Source organism: Myotis myotis, unplaced genomic scaffold (assembly GCF_014108235.1).
Source record: "Myotis myotis isolate mMyoMyo1 unplaced genomic scaffold, mMyoMyo1.p scaffold_m19_p_10, whole genome shotgun sequence".
Lineage (NCBI taxonomy): Eukaryota > Metazoa > Chordata > Mammalia > Chiroptera > Vespertilionidae > Myotis > Myotis myotis.
Genome location: NW_023416314.1, coordinates 5,580,958 through 5,602,464, shown reverse-complemented (window position 1 = coordinate 5,602,464; position 21,507 = coordinate 5,580,958). Strand labels below are relative to the sequence as shown.

Genomic DNA, 21,507 nt, shown 5'->3' with positions numbered 1-21,507 from the left:
TTGATGTCATCAGTAGAAATGCTCCAAATCTCTGCCTGCAGTTCTTTTTCTGCAAACACCCAGCACAAGGACTCACAGTTGATCACATTAGAGCCAGCTGTGCCCCAGTTACCTGCTATTTTGATATTCATGTTGTTATCCAGCAGGAGATTTTCAGCCTTGAGGTCACGGTGCACAATCTTCCGATCGTGACAATAATCAACAGCAGACAGGATTTGCCAGAATTTGCGCCTGGCCTCAGACTCATTTAACCGGCCGTGATTAGCAAGATAGTCTGTAAAAGAAGAGAGAATTTAAAATATTCACCAAAATAAAATGACCCAAACGTTCAGATTTGGGATTTTTTCCCCTTGAAAAGTTTTTATAATGACTAAAGGTTCATGTTCAAATACTATGCTGTTTTCCAAGTTTCTTGCCTTGAGAAAGCAATTCCAATTTTATTTCACTAGAATCCAGAAAAATGAAGAGTCCAAGATGAGACAATAGCTAGTGGCATAATATTCACAGTGCAACTTAAAGTAACCTTTATGCCCAAGCACTCCCTCTGTTCTTTTCCTTAAAAATTTACTGAGTACTGAATATTTCTAATCACATTAAAAAATAACATTTATGTAAAATGAAGAACATGAATCAATTCTCTGACATCCAATCAATCAAGGTTATCTTTCATTGTTTTAAAAAAATGTTTTCATTGATTTTTTGAGAGAAGGGAGAAGGATAGATAGAAACATTGATGATAGAGAAACATCATCAATCAGCTGCCTCCTGCATGCCTTCTACTGGGGATTGAGCCCACAACCTGGGCATGTGCTGTGACCTGGAATCCAATCAGTTCCTGGGTTGAAGCTCAACCACTGAGCAACACTGGCTGGGCAAGGTTATCTTTCTTTTAAAAAATCATTTTATATAGTTATTATAGAAACCACCTGTAACATGAGATACAGTGGTCCTTGGAAGTAGCTTCAATAATTCACACCCTGTTGTTCAATCGAGCAATTCAGATCTATCCAAGAACATGCAGACTTGTTCTTGAAACCAAGCACTCTTATGAGAGACACTGTTCTCTAAAAAATATGCTTTATAAGATACATTAGCCTTCTGTGCAATGTTATAATCTCTATTAAAGCAGTTTACCTGAAAACTAATTCTGCATATATTTATATAAATTTAATAAAACTAAAATAAATATGCAACTCATACAAGTTTTACCTGAAGATCTTAAAGGCCTCTGAAATGATCTTTTGAGGGAAAGAGGGTAACATAAACCATGACAGGCTTTTCTATTTAATTATTTCCCCCAAGTAAGGAACTGTACCGGTGAATCAATAGTCACAGCACCTTCACGCATTTTCTGCTCTCGACAATGTGGTTTACTGTTTGCAAATTCCATGCCTTTGGCTCATATCATATTTACTATAAAATTTACTAACATTTGTACAGCCCTTTACAGTTTATAAAGCATGTTCACATCACAGTATCTCAATCTTCCTAACATCCCTCTATGATAACTATTACTCTAATTTCTATTATATTTGAGGAAGCTGAAGATCAAAGGAATTACGTAACTTGGCTAAATTCATATATTTATTAGGTGGATGGCTGATCTGGAACTAGAAACTTTTTTTTTTTTATGTGTCATTAATGAGTTTTCTTTCTTTCTTTCTTTCTTTCTTTCTTTCTTTCTTTCTTTCTTTCTTTCTTTCTTTCTTTTTATTGCTTAAAGTATTACAAAGGGTATTACATATGTGTTCTTTTTTCCCCCCCACCCTTGACAATCCCCTGGCCTCCTCTAACCCCCAGTGTCTTATGTCCATTGGTTATGCTTATATGCACGCATACAAGTCCTTTGGTTGATCTCTTACCCCCCTCCCTCCTGCCCCCCAACCCTCCCCGGCCTTCCCGCTGCAGTTTGACAATCTGTTTGAGGCAGCTCTGCCTCTGTATATATTATTGTTCAAAAGTTTTAATGGTCTCTATTATCCATGAATGAGTGAGATCATGTGGTGTTTTTCCTTCATTGACTGGCTTATTTCACTTAGCATAATGCTCTCCAGTTCCATCCATGCCGTTGCAAATGGTAGGAGTTTCTTCCTTTTTACAGCAGCATAGTATTCCACCGTGTAAATGTACCACAGTTTTCTAATCCATTCATCTACTGATGGGCACTTAGGCTGTTGGAACTAGAAACTTTTGAATTTTTTTTTTAACTCTATCAAGCTGCTTCTTTACTAGATTCCTGTTAAAATCATAACTATCCTTTCAAACCCTACTCAAATGCCACTTTGATATTAAACAGTCCCTTACCACTTCAAATAGAAATAAATCACTTCAAATCTCTCTTCTTTGAACTCCTCATCACTTATAACACACTGTCTCACACTTTATCTGCATATATATCATAGCTATCCCAATGTGTGTTCATGCCTGGATACACACACAGCCCCAGTTCCAATACAGTGTTTCAGAAAATAAAAAAATACCTTCATTAAAGCTTCCCGAGGGTAGGGACAATATCATTCTTCTTTGTACTTCCCACAATGCTTAACACTGTGCACAAAACATCGTAGGTATAGTATTTAAATACTTAATTGCTTAAGGTCTTATCCTGGATGCTATCATGAAACTTTCCATCAATAGTATTACAAAATATGGAGTATTAGTGTTATACTCTACAAGTTATAGGCTTTAAATTTAGCTGGACATTTTGTTTTTCCTTCTATATCAGCTATTATCACAAGCTGAGATCATCAGCTCATCACATCTTCCCTTTGCCTTTACAGAGCCCACATAGTAGCCATCCATAATTCTGAAAGGCAAAAGGGCCACTTAAGAACAAATATGCAGGATTTTCAGTCAAAATGTCCAAACTGTATGTCTAAGTACACTGGCAAGTAGACCCCGTGCTTTCTATTCCTGAGTATACCTGAGCCTCCTTCTATACTGGATGAGTTGGGGAATCCATAATGAAGGGTTGGACCTGTAGGCCAAACTTAATGAGGGAATGCAACGCTTTCTGTGAGGGAATCTCTTTTGGCTGGTTAGTAATATATTCCCTATGATTCCACACCAAATCCTATTACAGTGAGGCAGCTATTTCATAGACAAATAAATGACAGACAAAATTTCTTCCTGTTGAAAATGTTGAGTTAATGTGCATCCTTGGAAAATACTTTTGAAATTTTGGCAATATAGAGAAACCTAACAGATCCAATGTGAACATGTATGGATTAATATGTACGGAAAAAGAACCCAAACAGTTGCCTACAAAATGAGTCCTGGGAAGCACAACGGAATCTACAGCAATATGATTTTTTGAAGCAGTCAGTAAAAAACTGGCACCACCACAGCCAAGGGGGGAAAAAGCTTTAATACTTGGCAAGAAGGGTACTATCGGAAAAACTAAGGCACGGTACATCTGAGCCTAAAGTTATCATGTAGAGTCACAGTCCTCACATGTCAATAAATGTATAACACACAGTGTGAGAAAAATGACAACATCTGCATTCCAGAGATTTAAAGAAGTGGTATTTTCACCCCTTAAGCAAAAATCTCAGCGAGTATTACAGCAAGCATATCTATTATCTTCCCCATTCTTTATGATTTCTGCAGTGTAGGCAGCCTTCAAAACTATATACATCTGCTGAGAAATCAGTAGAAGTAACTGAGGCAAAAACCTGTGGCTGCCAGTAAAACCAGTTTAGGCATCCACCATCCTCAGTGAAGGGCACTGTTATCAATCCAATCTCCAGTTAATAAACCACGACATCAAGTTACCATGCAAAGAGCACACACACTTGTATGTGACAACTCGTCTACACTCATGGCCTATGTGTGTATTTTTGATAAATGGATACGGTTTTCAAATAATTGTTTTTTTCCTACCCTAACTGGTTTGGTTCGGTGGATAGAGCGCCGGCCTGTGGACTGAAGGGCCCCTGGTTCGATTCCAGTCAAGGGCACATGCCTAGGTTGCAGACTCCATCACCATTAGGGGGCGTGCAGGAGGCAGCCAATCAATGATTTTCTCTCATCATTGATGTTTCTGTCTCTCTCCTCCCTTCCTCTATGAAATAAATAAAAATATGTATTTTTAAAAAATTGGCTTATTCTTATGTTTGCATTTGTACTGATTGTTAAGTGAAATGTAATTTTGTTTGTTGACTTTAATAATAAAACTTTTTAAGGTTTTATTTTGTATGTCTTCCCCCCCATTTTGTTTTTATGTTAATTGGTTTTTATTGAATATTACGAAAGTCATGGTCTGTGACACATTGGACAATTAACAAATTGGTCTTTCAATACTGATAGTTTGAGAAATATTGGGATAGACAAATATACAGGCAATTACAATATGCTGTGATAAAGGCTAGAACAGAAATAAATATGTACTAATAAATGTATTATTTTTAAAAATCATTTAAAATTTTCTTTTTATTATGAAAGTCTCTAATATGCATGAAAGTAGAAAAATTAGTATAATGAATCCCTAAGATTCAAGAGTTCTCTAAATTTTGCTATACTTGCTTCATTTATCCTTTTTCCCATTAAATTCCTTTTTTTTTTTTTTTTGCTGTAGTAACCTAAAGCAAATATTGACATAATTTGGTTTCACTCTACTTTTGTATCCCTAAAAAAAAACACACCCCTTTCTTATATAAATACAATGCCATTATCACATCTAACAAAATCAACAATTCCTTAGTATTATCTAACACACAGTCTGAATTCAGATTTTCCCAGTTGGCTATTTGAATCAGGGTCCAAACAAGATGTACATTTTGCAATTACTTATTTTGTCTTTGGAGTCCTTTCATTCTGGAACAGTTCCTCTCCCTTCCCCTCCTCTCCCCATGGCACTGACTTAAAGAAACTGGATTGTATGTCCTACATTCTAGATTTGTCCTTGGCTTCCTCATAATTTTGTTTTGAGTTATTCTTCTAGCTCCTGTATTTCCTGTAAATTGGAATTCAAGTATAAAGAATAGAAGAGATTGTTTACATTTTTTTGGAGGGTGGCAAGAATATGTCACAGGTGGATCTACTAGGAGGAATATAAGATCTGGTTCTCCTACTTCTAGGAGCACTAAGATCAATCAATGAATTATGGGGATGACAGACTGATCTTTCAATTAAAAATTTTCATCACTCACTCTCCAAATGTGGTTCTAAAGCTTAAGTATACATCAGAGCTCTTAGAGGGCTTGTTAAAACAGATTACTGGGACCTACCCCCAGAGTGTCTCTTACATTGTAGGTGTTGGAAAGGGCCCAAGAACTTACATATTTTTTAGAAGTATCCAGGTGATGCTTAAAATGCTGGAATGGGAGCCACACTTTGAGAACCACAGCTCTGATTTCAGTATTCATTGGTGGTCATACCTCAATTACTTCACTTGCAAAACTGTGGTCTTTCTATTTTTAAAAAATTCCTGCCACATTTATTAGATGAAATTCTTCTGTAGAAAAGAATTTTCTCTTGTCAGTTAGGACTATTTAATTATCCAGGAATACAACTAAAACAGGTGAGGAAGGAAAACTGTTCAAATGTTCAATTCTTCCTCCTTTAAGTACCAATTTTCAGAGTAAGGGGTTGGTACAATGACTACCTCCAACAGTATCTATTAGGATGTGTGTGTGTGTGTGTGTGTGTGTGTGTGTGTGTGTGTGTGTGTTTCCCTCTTACATTTAGCTTTCTTTTCCCTTTCTCTCTTGTATGATTCTCTTAACTATCATAACGAGTGCATGGATTCTTACTCGTATATATTCAGTTTCAATCAACTATAGTCACTATTCTTTTTGATGCTCAAATTTTTCCACCTCTGTCTAGTGGGAACCACTTTACAATGTTTCTGTCTTTTAATATGACCAAAGAAATATTTAATACATTTACTGCTTTCTGACATAATAAAAATGTCTCATGCTTATCTTGAATACTTCTTGCCCCAAACCTGGAATCAATCATTTCTCCAAAGCACTGGGAATGGTATCTGGTAATTGGTTGGTACTGCTTCTAAGCCTTTTCAGGGACAGAGTTAGGAAATAAGTACTTTTTTTTTTTTTTAATATATTTTATTGATTTTTCACAGAGAGGAAGGGAGAGAGATAGAGAGTTAGAAACATCGATGAGAGAGAAACATCGATCAGCTGCCTCCTGCACATCTCCCACCGGGGATATGCCCTCAACCCAGGCACATGCCCTTGACCGGAATCGAACCTGGGACCCTTCAGTCCGCAGGCCGACGCTCTATCCACTGAGCCAAACCGGTTTTGGCAGGAAATAAGTACTTTTAAAGAGAAAAAAAAAATTAATCCATTCCATTTCAAATTTAAGGTTATAGGAATTAGTTTTCTTTGGTTTTTATATTTGCATTCTTTTCTCTTACATAAAAAATCCTGGTTCTTTTTTTTCCCTTTTCTCTTTTTTAAAGATATTCTGATTGATTTCAGAAAGGGAGGGAGAAGGAGAGAGAGAGAAAAACATCAATGATAAGAGAGAATCATCAATCGGCTGCCTCTTGCATGCCCCACACTGGGGATCGAGCCTGCAACTTGGGCATGTGCCCTGATCAGGAATCAAACTGTGACCTCCTGGTTCATAGGTTGATGCTCAACCACTGAGCCACGCCAGCTGGGCAAGATCCTGGTTCTTAACATTAGCATACATTACTTGTTTTATCCTACAATACTCATAAAATATTTTCAAAATAGTTATACTAATATTACTACTAAAAATAAAATTACTGGATGAACTTTAAAAGTTAACATTTCTTTGCAGTTCTTTTAACCTTGAGATTATACTGTCCTAAGAATGCACAGGCCTAATACAATGCTTTATAATCGCTTGAAAAGCAATTGTGTCATGTGTTGCCACCATGATATAAAGATAGTACATTTATGTGTTTGTTTATAAATATTAGGGATTCCTTTTTCTCCTGTTTAACTTCATTTTTTTGAATATGTAAAACACTTACCTTCTGTTTAATATGATGCCAAAGTTAAAACTATGTAACACCATATAGTCCAAAAAGTCTGTTCCTATCCCCTGCCTAAAAGTAATTGCTTTTATTAGTTTTTGGTTTACCCCTTCTGTGTTTCATTTTGTATGTGAAAATATGTGTATATAATTGTATACTCCCTGCTTCTTGCACAAAAACATTTGTCCTTTTTTCCTCCCCAGTTCATAGCAGTACACACTAGATACTAAAAGTTAGTAGTGTGGTGCTAAGAATAAAGGCTCAAGAGTCAGGCTGCCTGGGTTCAAATACTGTCTTCACACTTGCTAACTATGTGACCCCGAGAAAATTACTTAAACCTAACCTCCTATCCCTTCATTTGGTCTAAAAATGGGATAATAGTAGAATCTACCTCACAAAGTTATGTGAAAATTAAATGGAAAAACTGCCATGGTAGTTTTACTGTATGTGTGGTTAGATGAGGAAAGAAATTAAAAAAGAAAAATAAAACACCTCTTCCCAGTGTCTGACACATAAGTGCTCAAAAATGTTAGCTGTTATTATTTCAACTATGATAATGTTGTTATACTGTCAGGAGCTGACTCAGGTACCTTCCTTCCCTAACTACCATCTATCCACTGCTTATGATATGGTTTCTATGTTTCACACTTCACTGACAATGCTTTAAATTTCACCAGTAACTTCCCTAGTCTAAAGCCAATTACCTTTTCTCAATACTCACCTTTTATGACCTTTCATTAAATTTTACACTTAATTGGTTCTCTAAATATCCCTCCCGGTTGATTTCATGTTTATCTAGTTTTCCTCCATCTCTTTCACTAATTGGCTCTTCTTTCTCATCTAACCACATAAAACTACCATGATCTAGTTCTGGGCCTTTGCCCTTTTTTTTTTTTCTTTTTTCTAAACTCCTTCTCTCATAGAATTAATCGAAATTGCCACCTTCTTGTGGATAACCTCCGATCTATTTTATTTTTAGCTGGATGATGTTAGTTCTCTTTCACGCTCTTCTTATTGAGTGCCTGTCTCATGAGTGCCTCTTTATCACTACAGTCACGACATGCCTTTACACTGGCCTAGGGCCTCCTGCTCACAGATTCTATTGAGAATCTCATGAAAATTGTATTTACATACAAACACTCACATCTGATATGCAATTTTGAGGGGTCTATAAAATGTTAGGTTTAATCAAGGTTAAGAAACTCTGCCTTGGGAGATTTCATTCATTGATTAGAATTTTTATAAAAATAAATTCCAGATTTGCCAAGTGCATTTGACTTGTTAGTAATTACTCAATTGTACATCTACACAGATTTTTCTTTCTGCTACTGCAGTGTTATCAAGACTGAACTCTCTTTCTTTGTATAAACTTTATTACCACCTTCTAAGTCACCATAACTATTATCTTAGTCACTCAATCTCAAAAATTCAAGACACTTCTACCAACCCCAAAATTAAGTATAACAGAAGCCCCAATATGTAGATTTCAAGTTACATAGATATAATTTTGTAATATAATTAATAAATGTTCTCAACCTGTATTTATAGATGATAAGTCTAGATTTCATAGCACAATGCCTGACACATAAGAAATGCTCAGTAAATGTTAGCTGTTATCCTCCTCACAATCATCACCACCATCATCACTACCATCACCACCATGTAGACATTCCTCTTTTCCTCTAAGGATAAGGGGCAGCTTTCCTAGCATCGTATCAAAGTGGAGAAACCCAGCCAATTGCATTTCCTTAAGTTTTAGGGATATCAGAATCTTTGAACGACTTCCTTTCAGCTTACTGTTCTTCAGTTGGAATTAGCATCTCTTAAAGCTGGAGCTGACTAATAATAGTCCAAAAGATTAATAATTTATAAAATTAATGTTACATTAAAGTGATTAAATTTATAATTTTATCAATTTGTATTTTGGGAGTAAAAAGGCTGATGCCAATTTAATATTTTATGCTTAACTAGCCTTTTAAAAAGGCTAAAAAACCCCCCACATATTAGATAATTAAATCGTGGTCAAAGGTGCCTAACCCACTATTTTGCATAAACTTCACACTTCTGAAAATCATAAATTTGAAGGGAAATTGTGTTTTTAGGAATATAATCACTATCAACCATGAAGCTCCAATAAAGTAATTAAAATTGGCTCATTTGTCCCTTTCAAATATTGTGAAGATCCATTATTTTCAACCCTCAGATTCAAATTTCTACTCTTCTTTTTCTCTAACATTTCTCTCCTCTAATCAATACAAAACGTTGCTGGAGCCCGGCTGGCATGGCTCAGTGGTTGAGAGTCGACATATGAACCAGGAGGTCACAGTTCAATTCCTGGTCAGAGCACATGCCCGGATTGTGGGATGGGCATGTAGGAGGCACCAATCAATGAATCTCTCTCATCATTGATGTTTCTATCTCTCTCCCTCCTCCTTTCTCTCTGAAATATATATGTGTATATATACATATACATACACACACATACACATATAACATTGCTATGTAAAAAAGACACTCTTATCTTACTGTAACTCAGCACTCTGGCCTTTGCCAACTTAGACTGTGCTGATCCTAACCAGTCATTCCTAAATAAAGTCAAACTAAGAAAGGAAGGTTTATTAATAAAACAAAGCCCTAAAAACAGTTTTAGTACATTAATATATGTATCACTTTACATCGTGAACACTAAAAATGGATTAAGTATATGACTTGTATTAAATTAGGATAACATTAATTATTCTGATTTTAAATCTTAGATTATAACATTACTTATATTAAATTACATTAAGCTTAACCTTGAGACACATTTATGAATATGAAACTATAAATTTTAAAATATTTTATTTTCTGTTTGTTTTTGTCAGTGTGTAATCATTTCAAATTGTGTGCCTGACAAAAATTAAAGGAAATTGTTGTGGTGGTACACTCTGGCAATTTAAATGTGCTTTCAGCAATTTTCCTACATTAGATTGTTCACATCTGTTAAGACTCTGAATCAGTTCTTCCAGCTATGTGGGACTACTGAAACCAAGCACAGTCTTCTGGTAAGTAAATGTGTTTTGAGGTACATAGTTTAAAATGTTAAAGATTATTTACAATTGACTTTGGAACTACATGTTAAAGTTTTCAGCAACTATTAAAAGCAAATATGATCAAACATTTCTAAAAGTATTTATAACCCTCATATAGAAGCCAATAGGTTGTAATATCTGGTTATAGCAACTTCAAAAAGTTTCATACCATTTTTTTCAACTTTATTTTTATTGTTGACACTATTACAGATGTCCCCAATCTCCCCTCCCCTTTGCCCACCTCCTTTTGCAACAGCATGGATGGACCTGGAGATTATTATGCTAAGTGACATAAGCCAATCAAAGTTTCATATCTTTAATAAAACACACAACTAATATAAATTTCTGATTTCTTTTACCTAAGAAGATTTCAAAGTATAGTAGAAAAAGGTCCTAGAGCAGTGGCTCTCAACCTTCTGGCCCTTTAAATACAGTTCCTCATGTTGTGACCCAACCATAAAATTATTTTCGTTGCTACTTCATAACTGTAATGTTGCTACTGTTATGAATCGTAATGTAAATATCTGATATGCAGGGTGGTCTTAGGCGACCCCTGTGAAAGGGTCGTTCGACCGCCAAAGGGGTCGCGACCCACAGGTTGAGAACCACTGTCCTAGAGGCAAACACGCCTGATTTGGGATGCTGTTTCTACTTCTCACTGCTGTGTGACCTTGAGCAAGTTATTCAGGTCCTGGATGACTGGTTTATCAGGAATAAACCCCGCGTTTTGTCTTTTGTGGGAGGGCCCTAGCTTAGGCTTCTCCACATATAAATTCCAACTTGATGGCAAAGACCTTTAAGAGTGTTTCATTTCCACATGTATACTCTCGGCTCTGTCCATACACAGTAATTTCTTTATCCCGTTGCATGAAAATATGCTGTTTGCAGTGTCTAATAAGAAACTAGTAGTTACAACACAAAGTATGCATTAGAAAAAATTTATACTTCCAATTCTGAAACATTTAATAGGGCAATCAAGCAAGAAGGGTTATAAAAACAAAAATGTGCAGAGAATATGATTTTGGCCCAGTATTCCATATATCTGTACAGATCTCAATAAAAACACCCCCACCCCATTTATGAAGCAGAATACAATCAACAACAAAAGAATCATGACCACAGTAGCTTACTTAGACCCTCAATTGTATTGAATCTCTTCAGGTCAATCTTAGAGCACAATGCTTTCTCCCTCATGGGATCAAATTTAAAAAGAAAGTTGAACTTTATTTTGAGTTTAAAGTGTAAGGGTCATTAATTTATTTATTCATTTAACAAATACTTGGTGACTTCTTTGTGTTAGTTACTATACTTGGCACTTTGTCCTCATGGAACTTCTTTTTGGGTGGCAGAAATGACAATAAATAAATAGAAAGGTAAAAATGATAGACTATGAAAAGTTCTACTTCAACAGGGGAGAAAAGCATTCAAGGAACGATGCAGCACACTCATGAAACCAAAAGGACACCAACAAAGGCTAATGCATAAATAGCAAGGAAGAAGGGAAGGCTGATGATGAGACCCAGGAAGTGCAAGTCCAACTCTGTCAGAATACAGAAGGCTAAGGAGGGAGTCTATAATTTAAGGTATTGGGACTGTCCTGCACTAGAGATTGAGAGATGTAGAGGATCTACCTAATACATAGTCACAAACCTAAACAGAAAGCCAAAATGAGGGGACAAAGAAACAACTCCCAAGGGAAAGAACTAGAGAATTATCGAGAAGAAGAGATAAATGAAGCAGAGATAAGAAATTTATCTGAAACAGAGTTCAGAGTAATGGTGGTAAAAATGCTCAACAGCATGAAAAAAAATATAGTAATTATGAAAAAAGAACAGTCTCAGATAAAGAATGACATAACACAAATAAAGAACATATTGGAAGGCATACACAGCAGATTACAGGAAGATGAGAATCAAATCAGTGAATTAGAAGACAGAGTTGAAAATATTACTTAATCAGAGAACCAAAAAGAAAAAGCAACTAAAAAACAGGAGGCCAGATTAAGGGAGCTGTGAGACAATGTGAAACATAACAATATTAGAACAGTAGATGTGCCAGAAGAGGCAGAAAAGGAGAAAAGAAGAGAGAGGTGTTTGAAGAAATAATGGCAGAAAACTTCCCTAACCTGGTAAAGGAAAAAGTCACACAAGTTCAGGAGGTACAGAGTACCCCAAATAAGAAGAACCCAAACAGGCCCACGGCCAGACACATCACAATTAACCAGTTAACTTCCACAATATTTTGGATTTAAAAAAGGTCCGCTGCTTGCATCTATAGACGCTTATGGCATACAAATGGTTAAATAGCCAAAAATTAAAGACAAAGAGAGAATCTTAAAGGCAGCAAGAGAAAAGAACACGGTTACCTACAAAAGAGTCCCCATAAGGCTGACACCTGATTTCTCATCAGAAACTACAGGCCAGAAGGGAATGGCATGAAGTACTCAAGGTAATAGAAAGCAAGGATCTGAGACCGAGGTTACTATATCAAGTAAAGCTATTATTCAAATTGACGGTCAAATAAAAAGCTTTCCAGACCAAAAAAAGGTTAGAGTACATCACCACCAAGCCAGCATTATAAGAAATGCTAAAGGCATTGCTGTAATGAGAAGAAGAAACACAGAGAGAAACCTACTCATACAGAATTAAAATGGCAATAAAAAAGTACCTATCTATAATAACCATAGCCCTGATGGTTTGGCTCAGTGGACGGACTCAAGGGTCTTAGGTTCAATTCTGGTCAAGGGCACATCCCCAGTAGGGGATGTGCAGGAAGCAGCTGATTGGTGTTTCTCTCATCGATGTTTCTGACTCTCTATCCCTCTCTGTAAAAAATCAATAAAATATATTTAAAATAATAATAATAACCGTAAATGTAAATGTATTAAATGCTCCAATCAAAAGGCGTAGGGTAGCTGAATGGATACAAAAACATGACCCAACTATATGCTGTCTACAACAGACCCACTCAAAATAAAAGACACACACAGGATGAGAGTGAAGGGAGAGAAAATTTTTTTCCATGCAAATGGAAAAGAAAAAAAAACTGTAGCAGCAATACTCATATCTGACAAAATAAACTTTAAAATGAAGGCCATTATAAGAGACAACAAAGGTCACTACATAATATTAAATGGATTGATCCAACAAGAGGATATAAACCTGGTAAACATATATGCACCAAATATAGGAGCAGCTAAATATATAAAAAACATGTAGAGGACTTGAACGGAGAGATTGACAACAATACAGTCATAGTAGGGGACTTTAACACCCCTCTGACTTCACTGAATAGATATTCCATACAAAAACTTAACAAGGAAACAGAGACTCTAAAGGGCACACGGGATCAGATGGATTTAATTGACATTTATAGAACATTTCATCCCAGCATAGCAGAATATACATTCTTCTCAAGTGCACATTGATCACACAAAGATAGACCACATGTTAGGACACAAAACAAGTCTCTCAAGTTGAAGAAGATGGAAATCATTTCAAGCATCTTCCCAATCACAGTGGAATGAAATTAGAAATCAACTACAGTAAAAACACCCAAAAACATTCAAACACATGGAGGCTAAATACCATGTTATTAAATAATGAATGGGTTATCAATGAGATCAAGAAAGAAATAAAAAACTTCCTGGAAACAAATAAAAATGAACACACAACAACCCCAAACCTCTGGGACACAGCAAAAGCAGTCCTGAGAGGGAACTTCATAGCACTACAGGAATACCTTAAAAAACAAGAAAAACCATAAATAAACTATTTCACCCTACAGCTTAAAGAACTAGAAAGAGAACAACAAGAAAAGCCCAGAGTAATTAGAACAGCGGTTCTCAACCTGTGGGTTGCGACCCCTTTGGGGGTCGAATGACCCTTTCACAGGAGTCGCCTAAGACCATCGGAAAACACATATATAATTACATATTGTTTTTGTGATTAATCACTATGCTTTAATTATGTTCAATTTATAACAATGAAAATACATCCTGCATATCAGATATTTACATGACCATTCATAACAGTAGCAAAATTACAGTTATGAAGTAGCAACAAAAATAATTTTATGGTTGGGGGTCACCACAACATGAGGAACTATATTAAAGGGTCACGGCATTAGGAAGGTTGAGAACCACTGAATTAGAAGGAAGAAAATAATAAAGATTAGAGCAAAAATAAATAACATAGAGACTAAAACAACAATACAAAAAAATCAATGAAACCAAGAGCTGGTTCTTTGAAAGGATAAACAAAATTGATAAACCATTAGCCAAGAAACAAAGAGAGAGGACCCAAATAAAATCAGAAATGAAAGGGAGGAGTAATCACTGATACCACAGAAATACAAAGGATTGTAAGAAAATACTATGAACAACTATATGCCAACAAGCTGGATAATGTGGATGAAACAGACAAATTCCTAGAAAAATACAATCTCCCAAAACTGAATCAGGAAGAATAAAAAAACCTGAATAGTCCAATAATAAATGATGAAATAGAAGCAGTAATCAAAAAACTCCCACTAAACAAAAGCCCCGGTCTGGATGGCTCCACAGGGGAGTTTTACCAAACATTCAAAGAAGAACTAACACCTATACTCCTCAAACTATTTCAGAAAATCCAAGAAGAAGAAACACTTCCAAACTCTGTGAGGCGATCATTATCCTAATTCCAAAGCCAGGTAAAGACACTATAAAGAAAGAGAATTATAGGCCAAATATCCCTGATGAACATAGATGCTAAAATCCTCAACAAAATATTAGCAAATTGCATCCAGCAATATATTAAAAAGATCATACACCATGATAAAGTGGGATATACTAGTATTCCAGGGATGCAAGGCTGGTACAATAATCGCAAATCAATAAACATGATACATCACATAAATTGAGAGATAAAAATCACATGGTCACATCAATAGATGCAGGAAAAGCATTCGACAAAATCCATCACCCATTTTTTATAAAAACTCTCAGCAAAGTGGGAATAGACAGAGCTTAACTCTACATGATAAAGGCCATGTATGAGAAACCTACAGCCAACATCATACTCAATGGGCAAACACTAAAACCATTTCCCCTAAGACCAGGAACAAGACAGGGATGCCCACTTTCACCACTTCTATTAGACATAGTACTGGAAGTGCTAGCCATAGCAATCAGATAAGAAGAAGAAATAAAAGGCATCCAAATTGGAAAAGAAGAAGTAAAACTGTCATTATTTGCAGATGACATGATATTGTACATAGAAAACCCAAAGACTCCATCAAAAAACTACTAGACTTAATAAATGAATTTGGCAATGTAGCAGGATACAAAATGAACACCCAGAAATCTATGGCTTTTTACACACCAATAATGAGCTCACGGAAAGAGAAACTAAAAAAACATCCCATTTACCACTTCAACAAAAAAATTAAGATACCTAGGAATAAACTTAACTAAGGAGGTAAAAGACCTGTACTCAGAAAACTACAGGACATTGAAATAAGAGATAGGGATAGACATAAACAAATGGAATAATATACCATGTTCATGAATTGGTAGAATCAACATCATTAAAATGTCCATACTACACAAAACAATATATAGATTCAATGCAATCCTCATTAAGATACCAACGGAATATTTCACAAACCTAGAACAAACTCTCCAAAAAATCCATATGGAATAAAAAAAGACCCTGAATAGCTGCAGCAATCCTGAGAAAGAAGAACAAAACTGGAGGGATCGCAATATCAGATATCAAGCTACATTATAAATCCACTGTTCTCAAAACTGCCTGGTACTAGCACCAGAACAGACATATACACCAATGGAACAGAACAGAGAACCCAGAAATAGACCCAAGCCATTATGCTCAATTAATATTTGACAAAGAAGGTAAGAGCATACAATGGAGTTAAGATAGTCTCTTCTATAAATAGTGTTGGGAAAACTGGAAAGATACATGAAAAAAAAAATGAATTTAGACCACCAACTTACACCATACACAAAAATAAACTCAAAATGGATAAAGGACTTAAATGTGAGATGGAAAACCATAAAAATCTTAGAAGAATCCATAGGCAGCAAAATATCAGACATATGTCATAGCAATATCTTTACCAGTACAGATACTAAGGCAATGGAAACTAAGGAGAAAATAAACAAGTGGGACTACATCAAAATAAAAAGCTTCTGCACAGCAAAAGAAACCATCAACAAAACAACAAGTCCACTGCATGGGAGAACATATTTGCCAATGTTATATCCATTAAGGGTTTAATCTTCAAAATTTACAGGGAACTCATAGAACTTAACAAAAAGAAGATAAACAATCCAATCAAAAAATGGGCAAAGGACCTAAATAGACACTTTACAAAAGAGGACGTACAGAAAGCCAAGAGACATATGAAAACATGTTCATAGTCACTAATCATCTGAGAGATATGGCTATCATCAACAAACCACAAGTGCTGGCTAGGATGTGGAGAAAAAGGAACCCTCCTGCACTGCTGGCGGGAATGCAGACTGATGCAGCCACTGTGGGAAACAGTATGGAGTTTCCTCAAAAAACTAAAAATGGCACCTCCATTTGACTCAGTAATCCCACTTCTAGGAATATATCCCAAGAAATCAGAAACACCAATCAGAAAGGATATATACACCCCTATGTTCATAGCAGCACAATTTACAATAGCTATGATTTGGAAATAACCTAAGTGCCCATCATCAGATGAGGGGATTAAAAAGTAGTGCTACATCCACACAGTGAAATACTACTCTGCTGTAAAAAAGAAGGAATTCTTACCATTTGCAACAGCATGGATGGACCTGGAGAGCATTATGCTAAGGGAAATAAGCCAGTCAGAGAAAGATAAATATCACATGATCTCACTACTTTGTGGAATATAATGAACAAGATAAACTGATGAACAAAAATAGAGCCAGAGGAAAAAAATATTTTAGAATATAATAGAAGTAATCTTGTTATTTGCAGATTTTTAATATTTCCTAAAACTTTTGTGATATTATACTATGTTAGTACAGTTTTGGTAATATTATTATTTTTAAAATATTTTTTCTTGAAAAATTAATTTATGTATCATATTTAAAATTGTTTTTCTTGAAATATTTATTTCATGTAAGATTATACTTAAAATCATTTTTCTCAAAATGTTAATGTTTATTGCATGTAACATTATTACATTTAAAATTGTTTTTCTTGAAATATTAGTGTTTATTGCATGTAACATTATACATAAAATTATATTTCTTGAAATATTAATGTTTACTGCATGTAACATTACATTTAAAATTATTTTTCTTGAATTATTAATGCTTATTGCATGTAACATTACATTTAAAATCATATTTCTTGAAATATTAATATTTATTGCATGTAACATTAAAAAAATAAAAAATTAAATTAAATAAAGGGACAGTAAAAAAAAAATTCAATTTTAGGAGAACATGGAAAAAAAAGATTGGAAAAACATTAAGTGCTTTTTAGTTGAGAGACCTGTTCTAATTTACATTTTAAGAGCACTTAAAAATAATCTGAAACTATGAACTCTATTTTAATAAGCTGTACAGTTCCACAAGAAAAAATTCAAACAAAAATTTAAGCACCCTTATGGGAATGATCCTAATAGCTGATGTGAGAGCCATAAAGAGATAAATTCAGACCCTAATGCAAACAAATTTATAATAAATATGAGAAAAGAAGGTTAAATATTAAGAGTTTTAATCAGCCTTTCCAACAATAATAGATGTCATGAGGCAATACTGGCTTACAGACATAAGATGAGATACTGTCTGAAATATCATAAGCTCTCTTAATTCCAGAACAATAGCCGGGTTTTCTTACTAATTTTGATATATGTAGTAACATTTCATTAATTGTCCCAGAACTGTTTTTTAGGCAATGATTTTAAAAAAATTATGTCAACTGAATAACCTAGGGAAGTACCCAGTCATATTTAAACCACCAGGTGATGATGTCATCTCGAAGGCATTAAAACATTCCAGACAATTCTCTAAATAGGTATTTTCATCCCACCTATTTTTATCATGTCTACAGGATCTCAAGGTCTGCTGTTAATTATTTCTGAGCAATGACTATGACTGGACTAATAAATGAATCACTCTAAGCTGAACTACTGATGTGTCTATTTACTCAATTTGTGGTAGTGTTATAATAATATTTATAAATGCAATCTGGTCACACTTCTAACACATTCCTTACACGGATAAATATATCTAGATAGCTATTTTGATATGCCATTATTTTTTTAAAAGGGAAGAAATACAGTCCAAAGAAAAGACTATGGTTTACCAAACCATGCAATTTTTAGGAATTAGGGTTGTAATGCCAAACATGGGGAATAAGATACTGATGATGAAGGAAGCAAATGTGTTAATTTTAATATTTTCATTTCTTTATATATTACTCTAAAGATACATTTTCAGCAAATAATTGAGATCTAGGACATTGTCATCATTCACTCATAAGTCAAAGGGCAAAGACGTCGTTTTATGTTTTCATTGATTTCTTCAGGTGAGTTGAGAGAGGAAAACAATGAAGACAGGCTGGACTGGTTCATTCAGAAATGGGCTCAAGGGTATAGATAAGGCTGTGCTGCATAAAAACAATTTTTCAATGAAGCTCCTGAAATAAACTTAGTTAAATAATAAATCAAGTTTCTCGGGTAAACAAGCCCCTTAGTTTATCAGCCAGTGGCCTGACTATGTTTCCTGGGGTCTTACACACTAATTAATAAGTCACTTGTCAGAGAGGAGAAAGGATAACAGTGAAAAGGAAGGGATAGCTGGGGAAAAAATCACACACAAACAAACAACAAAACAAGACCCTATCTGCTCAAATTTTCAGAAATCAAAAAGGACAGTTAGTTCAACAACAAACTGACATTACAAGGTTGAAATGTTTCTGTGGTAGACTTTTGTCCCCACTTCTTCATTCCTTATCTGTAATAGGATTATTTATCTATAACCTCTTGTGTGACTCTGAATGCCTCCCAGGAAAACAGACGGTATACATCCCTACCCTATTGCATTTAATCTTGGTCAAGGGGAATACAGGTGGTTCAACTTGGTCTCCTGTATTTCTACTATCTACTGTGAGAAGAGAATGCCCTGGAATGAGAGACAAGTGGAACGGAACTGAACCCAGCATTCAGCTTGATATAGAGCCACCCCAGCTGCCTCACAGACAAAATACAGTGGGGCCTTGACTTACGAGTTTAATTCGTTCCGAGACCGAGCTCGTTAAGGAGCACGTTAACTCAAATTACTCTACCAACTCAATGCAAAAAATCGGCCGAGAGATAGCTGGTATCTCAAAAAACTCGTTAGTCGGGACACTCATAAGTCAAGGCCCCACTGTATACTTGTTAATGTAAATCATTGAATCATAGAGGTGTTTGTTATATAACATTATTAGAGCAGAAATATGACTGATGAAGTTTCCAATAATAGAAAAGTGGTTGGCTTAGCTATAAAATAAACTACAATTGCACAAAGAAATCTTCTGAACATTTTTTGCTACACAATTTAGATGACATTTATAAATGTTTTTATTGATTTTAGAGAGAGAGGAAGAGAGAAAGAAACATCAATGTGAGAGAAACATTGATTGGTTGCTTCCACGGGACTGAACCCACAAACTGTGTATGTGCCCTGATGGAGAACTGAATTGGCAACCCTTAGCATGGGCTGATGCTTAACCAACTGAGCAACACTAGCCAGGGATTTAGCTGATATTTTGTATTACTAATTACACATACATTTGCTATTATTTTTATACATCTGGATGACATCATTATATATCAAAACAAACCTGACTGAGTAGGAACTTCTCATGTAGACTGTATTAATTACTGGCTCTATTATGTTGAGCATTTTTACCATCATTACTCTGGACTCTGTTTCAGATAAATTTCTTATCTCTGCTTCATTTATCCCTTCTGGAGAATTCTCCAGTTCTTTCATTTGGGGGTTGTTTCTTTGTCTCTTCATTTTGGTTGACTGTTTGGGCTTGTGACTATGTTTTAGGTAGATCCTCTACACCTCTCAATCTCTACTGCAGGACAGTGTTAAAGGCTGCTTCTGACTAATTGGATCAGGCAAAGACTCAAAGCCTCCAGAGACTGCCTCTGTCTACAGACTAATAGGATTCTGACTTGAATTGTCCCCAGGGAATCATCCTCAGGTGTAGCCAGAGTATTTTCTTTTTTTTTTTTTTATTGATTTTTTATAGAGAGGAAGGGAGAGAGATAGTCAGAAACATCAATGAGAGAGAATCATCGATCAGCTGCCTCCTGCACATCTCCTACTGGGGATATGCCCGCAACCCAGGTACATGCCCTTGACCGGAATCAAACCCGGGACCTCTCAGTCCGCAGGCCGACGCTCTATCCACTGAGCCAAACCGGTTTCGGCGCCAGAGTATTTTCAACAGGGTGGGGCAGTTGCTTCTGCCTGGAGGCTAATTATTATTTTTAATCTCTTAAGTGTCCTCAGGGCAAGGTGTTTTCCAAGAGGGTGTGTCAATTATCTTCTTCCCAGGCCAGGCAAATGTCTATGTGAGAAAGATGTCCTCTGCTGTGTGAGGGAATGACTCAGCCCAGAAAACTTGGGGTGTCTGCCTTCTGAGCTCTATCCCCAAGTCCCCAGTCCTGAGTTCTGCTTTCACAGCTCCAGTCCACTTCACCCACCCTGTGCCAGAGCACAAGGTGGGTGGCTCCACAGGGAATTTTTGTGCGTTGGCCCTTCAAGAAGGTGCCGGAACTTTCAGCTGCCACTCCCTGGCAGACAGCACCCTGCTGCTTTTCATAGCTGGATGTTATATGGGTACCCTCCTCAGGTTTGGTGCTCTATGCTGGTGAGCCAACCTTGGGGATTAGATCCCAGAGTTCTCAGTGGCAACCCCCACAGCTGAGATATTTCTCTGGGACTTCAGTTGCTGTCTGTGGGCACCCGGCCAGCCCTTTCACACCTCTGCCCCTCCTACCAGTCTCTATGTGGTCTCTACATTCGGTCCTTGGTTATTAGGGTTCTTCCTGTGAGTTTTCCGATGATTATTCAGGAAGCCTTTCCATATTTCAGTTGTAATTCCAGCTTGTTCCTGGGAGCATGTCCGTGTAGCATCCATCTACTCTGCCACCATTTTTAATGTTTATTGGCTCTATTATGTAAGACTAGAGGCCTGGTGTACAGATTTATCCACCAATGGGGTCCCTCGGCCTGGCTTGTGGGGATCGGGCTAAAACCATCTCTCTGACATCCCCCAAGGGGTCTCGGATTGCAAGAGGGTGCAGGCCAGACTGAGGGACCCCACCGGTGCACAATTGGGGCGGGGAGGGATCAAGGAGGGGCTCCAGGGCGTGTCCAGCCCATCTCGTCCAGTCCTGATCGGCTGGACCCTAACAGCAAGCTAACCTACCAGTCAGAGC

At 36.2% G+C, this 21,507-nt stretch overlaps 1 protein-coding gene across 6 annotated transcripts in view; it reads right to left on the bottom strand.

Moving 5' to 3' along the window:
• SIK2 (salt inducible kinase 2) overlaps positions 1-21,507 on the bottom strand; it is a 137,920-nt gene that overhangs the window by 64,178 nt on the left and 52,235 nt on the right. For 5 of the 6 annotated variants that reach the window (XM_036324312.1, XM_036324310.1, XM_036324311.1 and 2 more), the window contains exon 4: positions 113-274. In XM_036324312.1, coding sequence (XP_036180205.1) covers positions 113-274 — 162 coding nt within the window. Of the gene's footprint in view, positions 1-112; positions 275-5,279; positions 5,513-21,507 lie in introns of those variants that run through there. The other variant, XM_036324314.1, reaches the window with a different exon arrangement.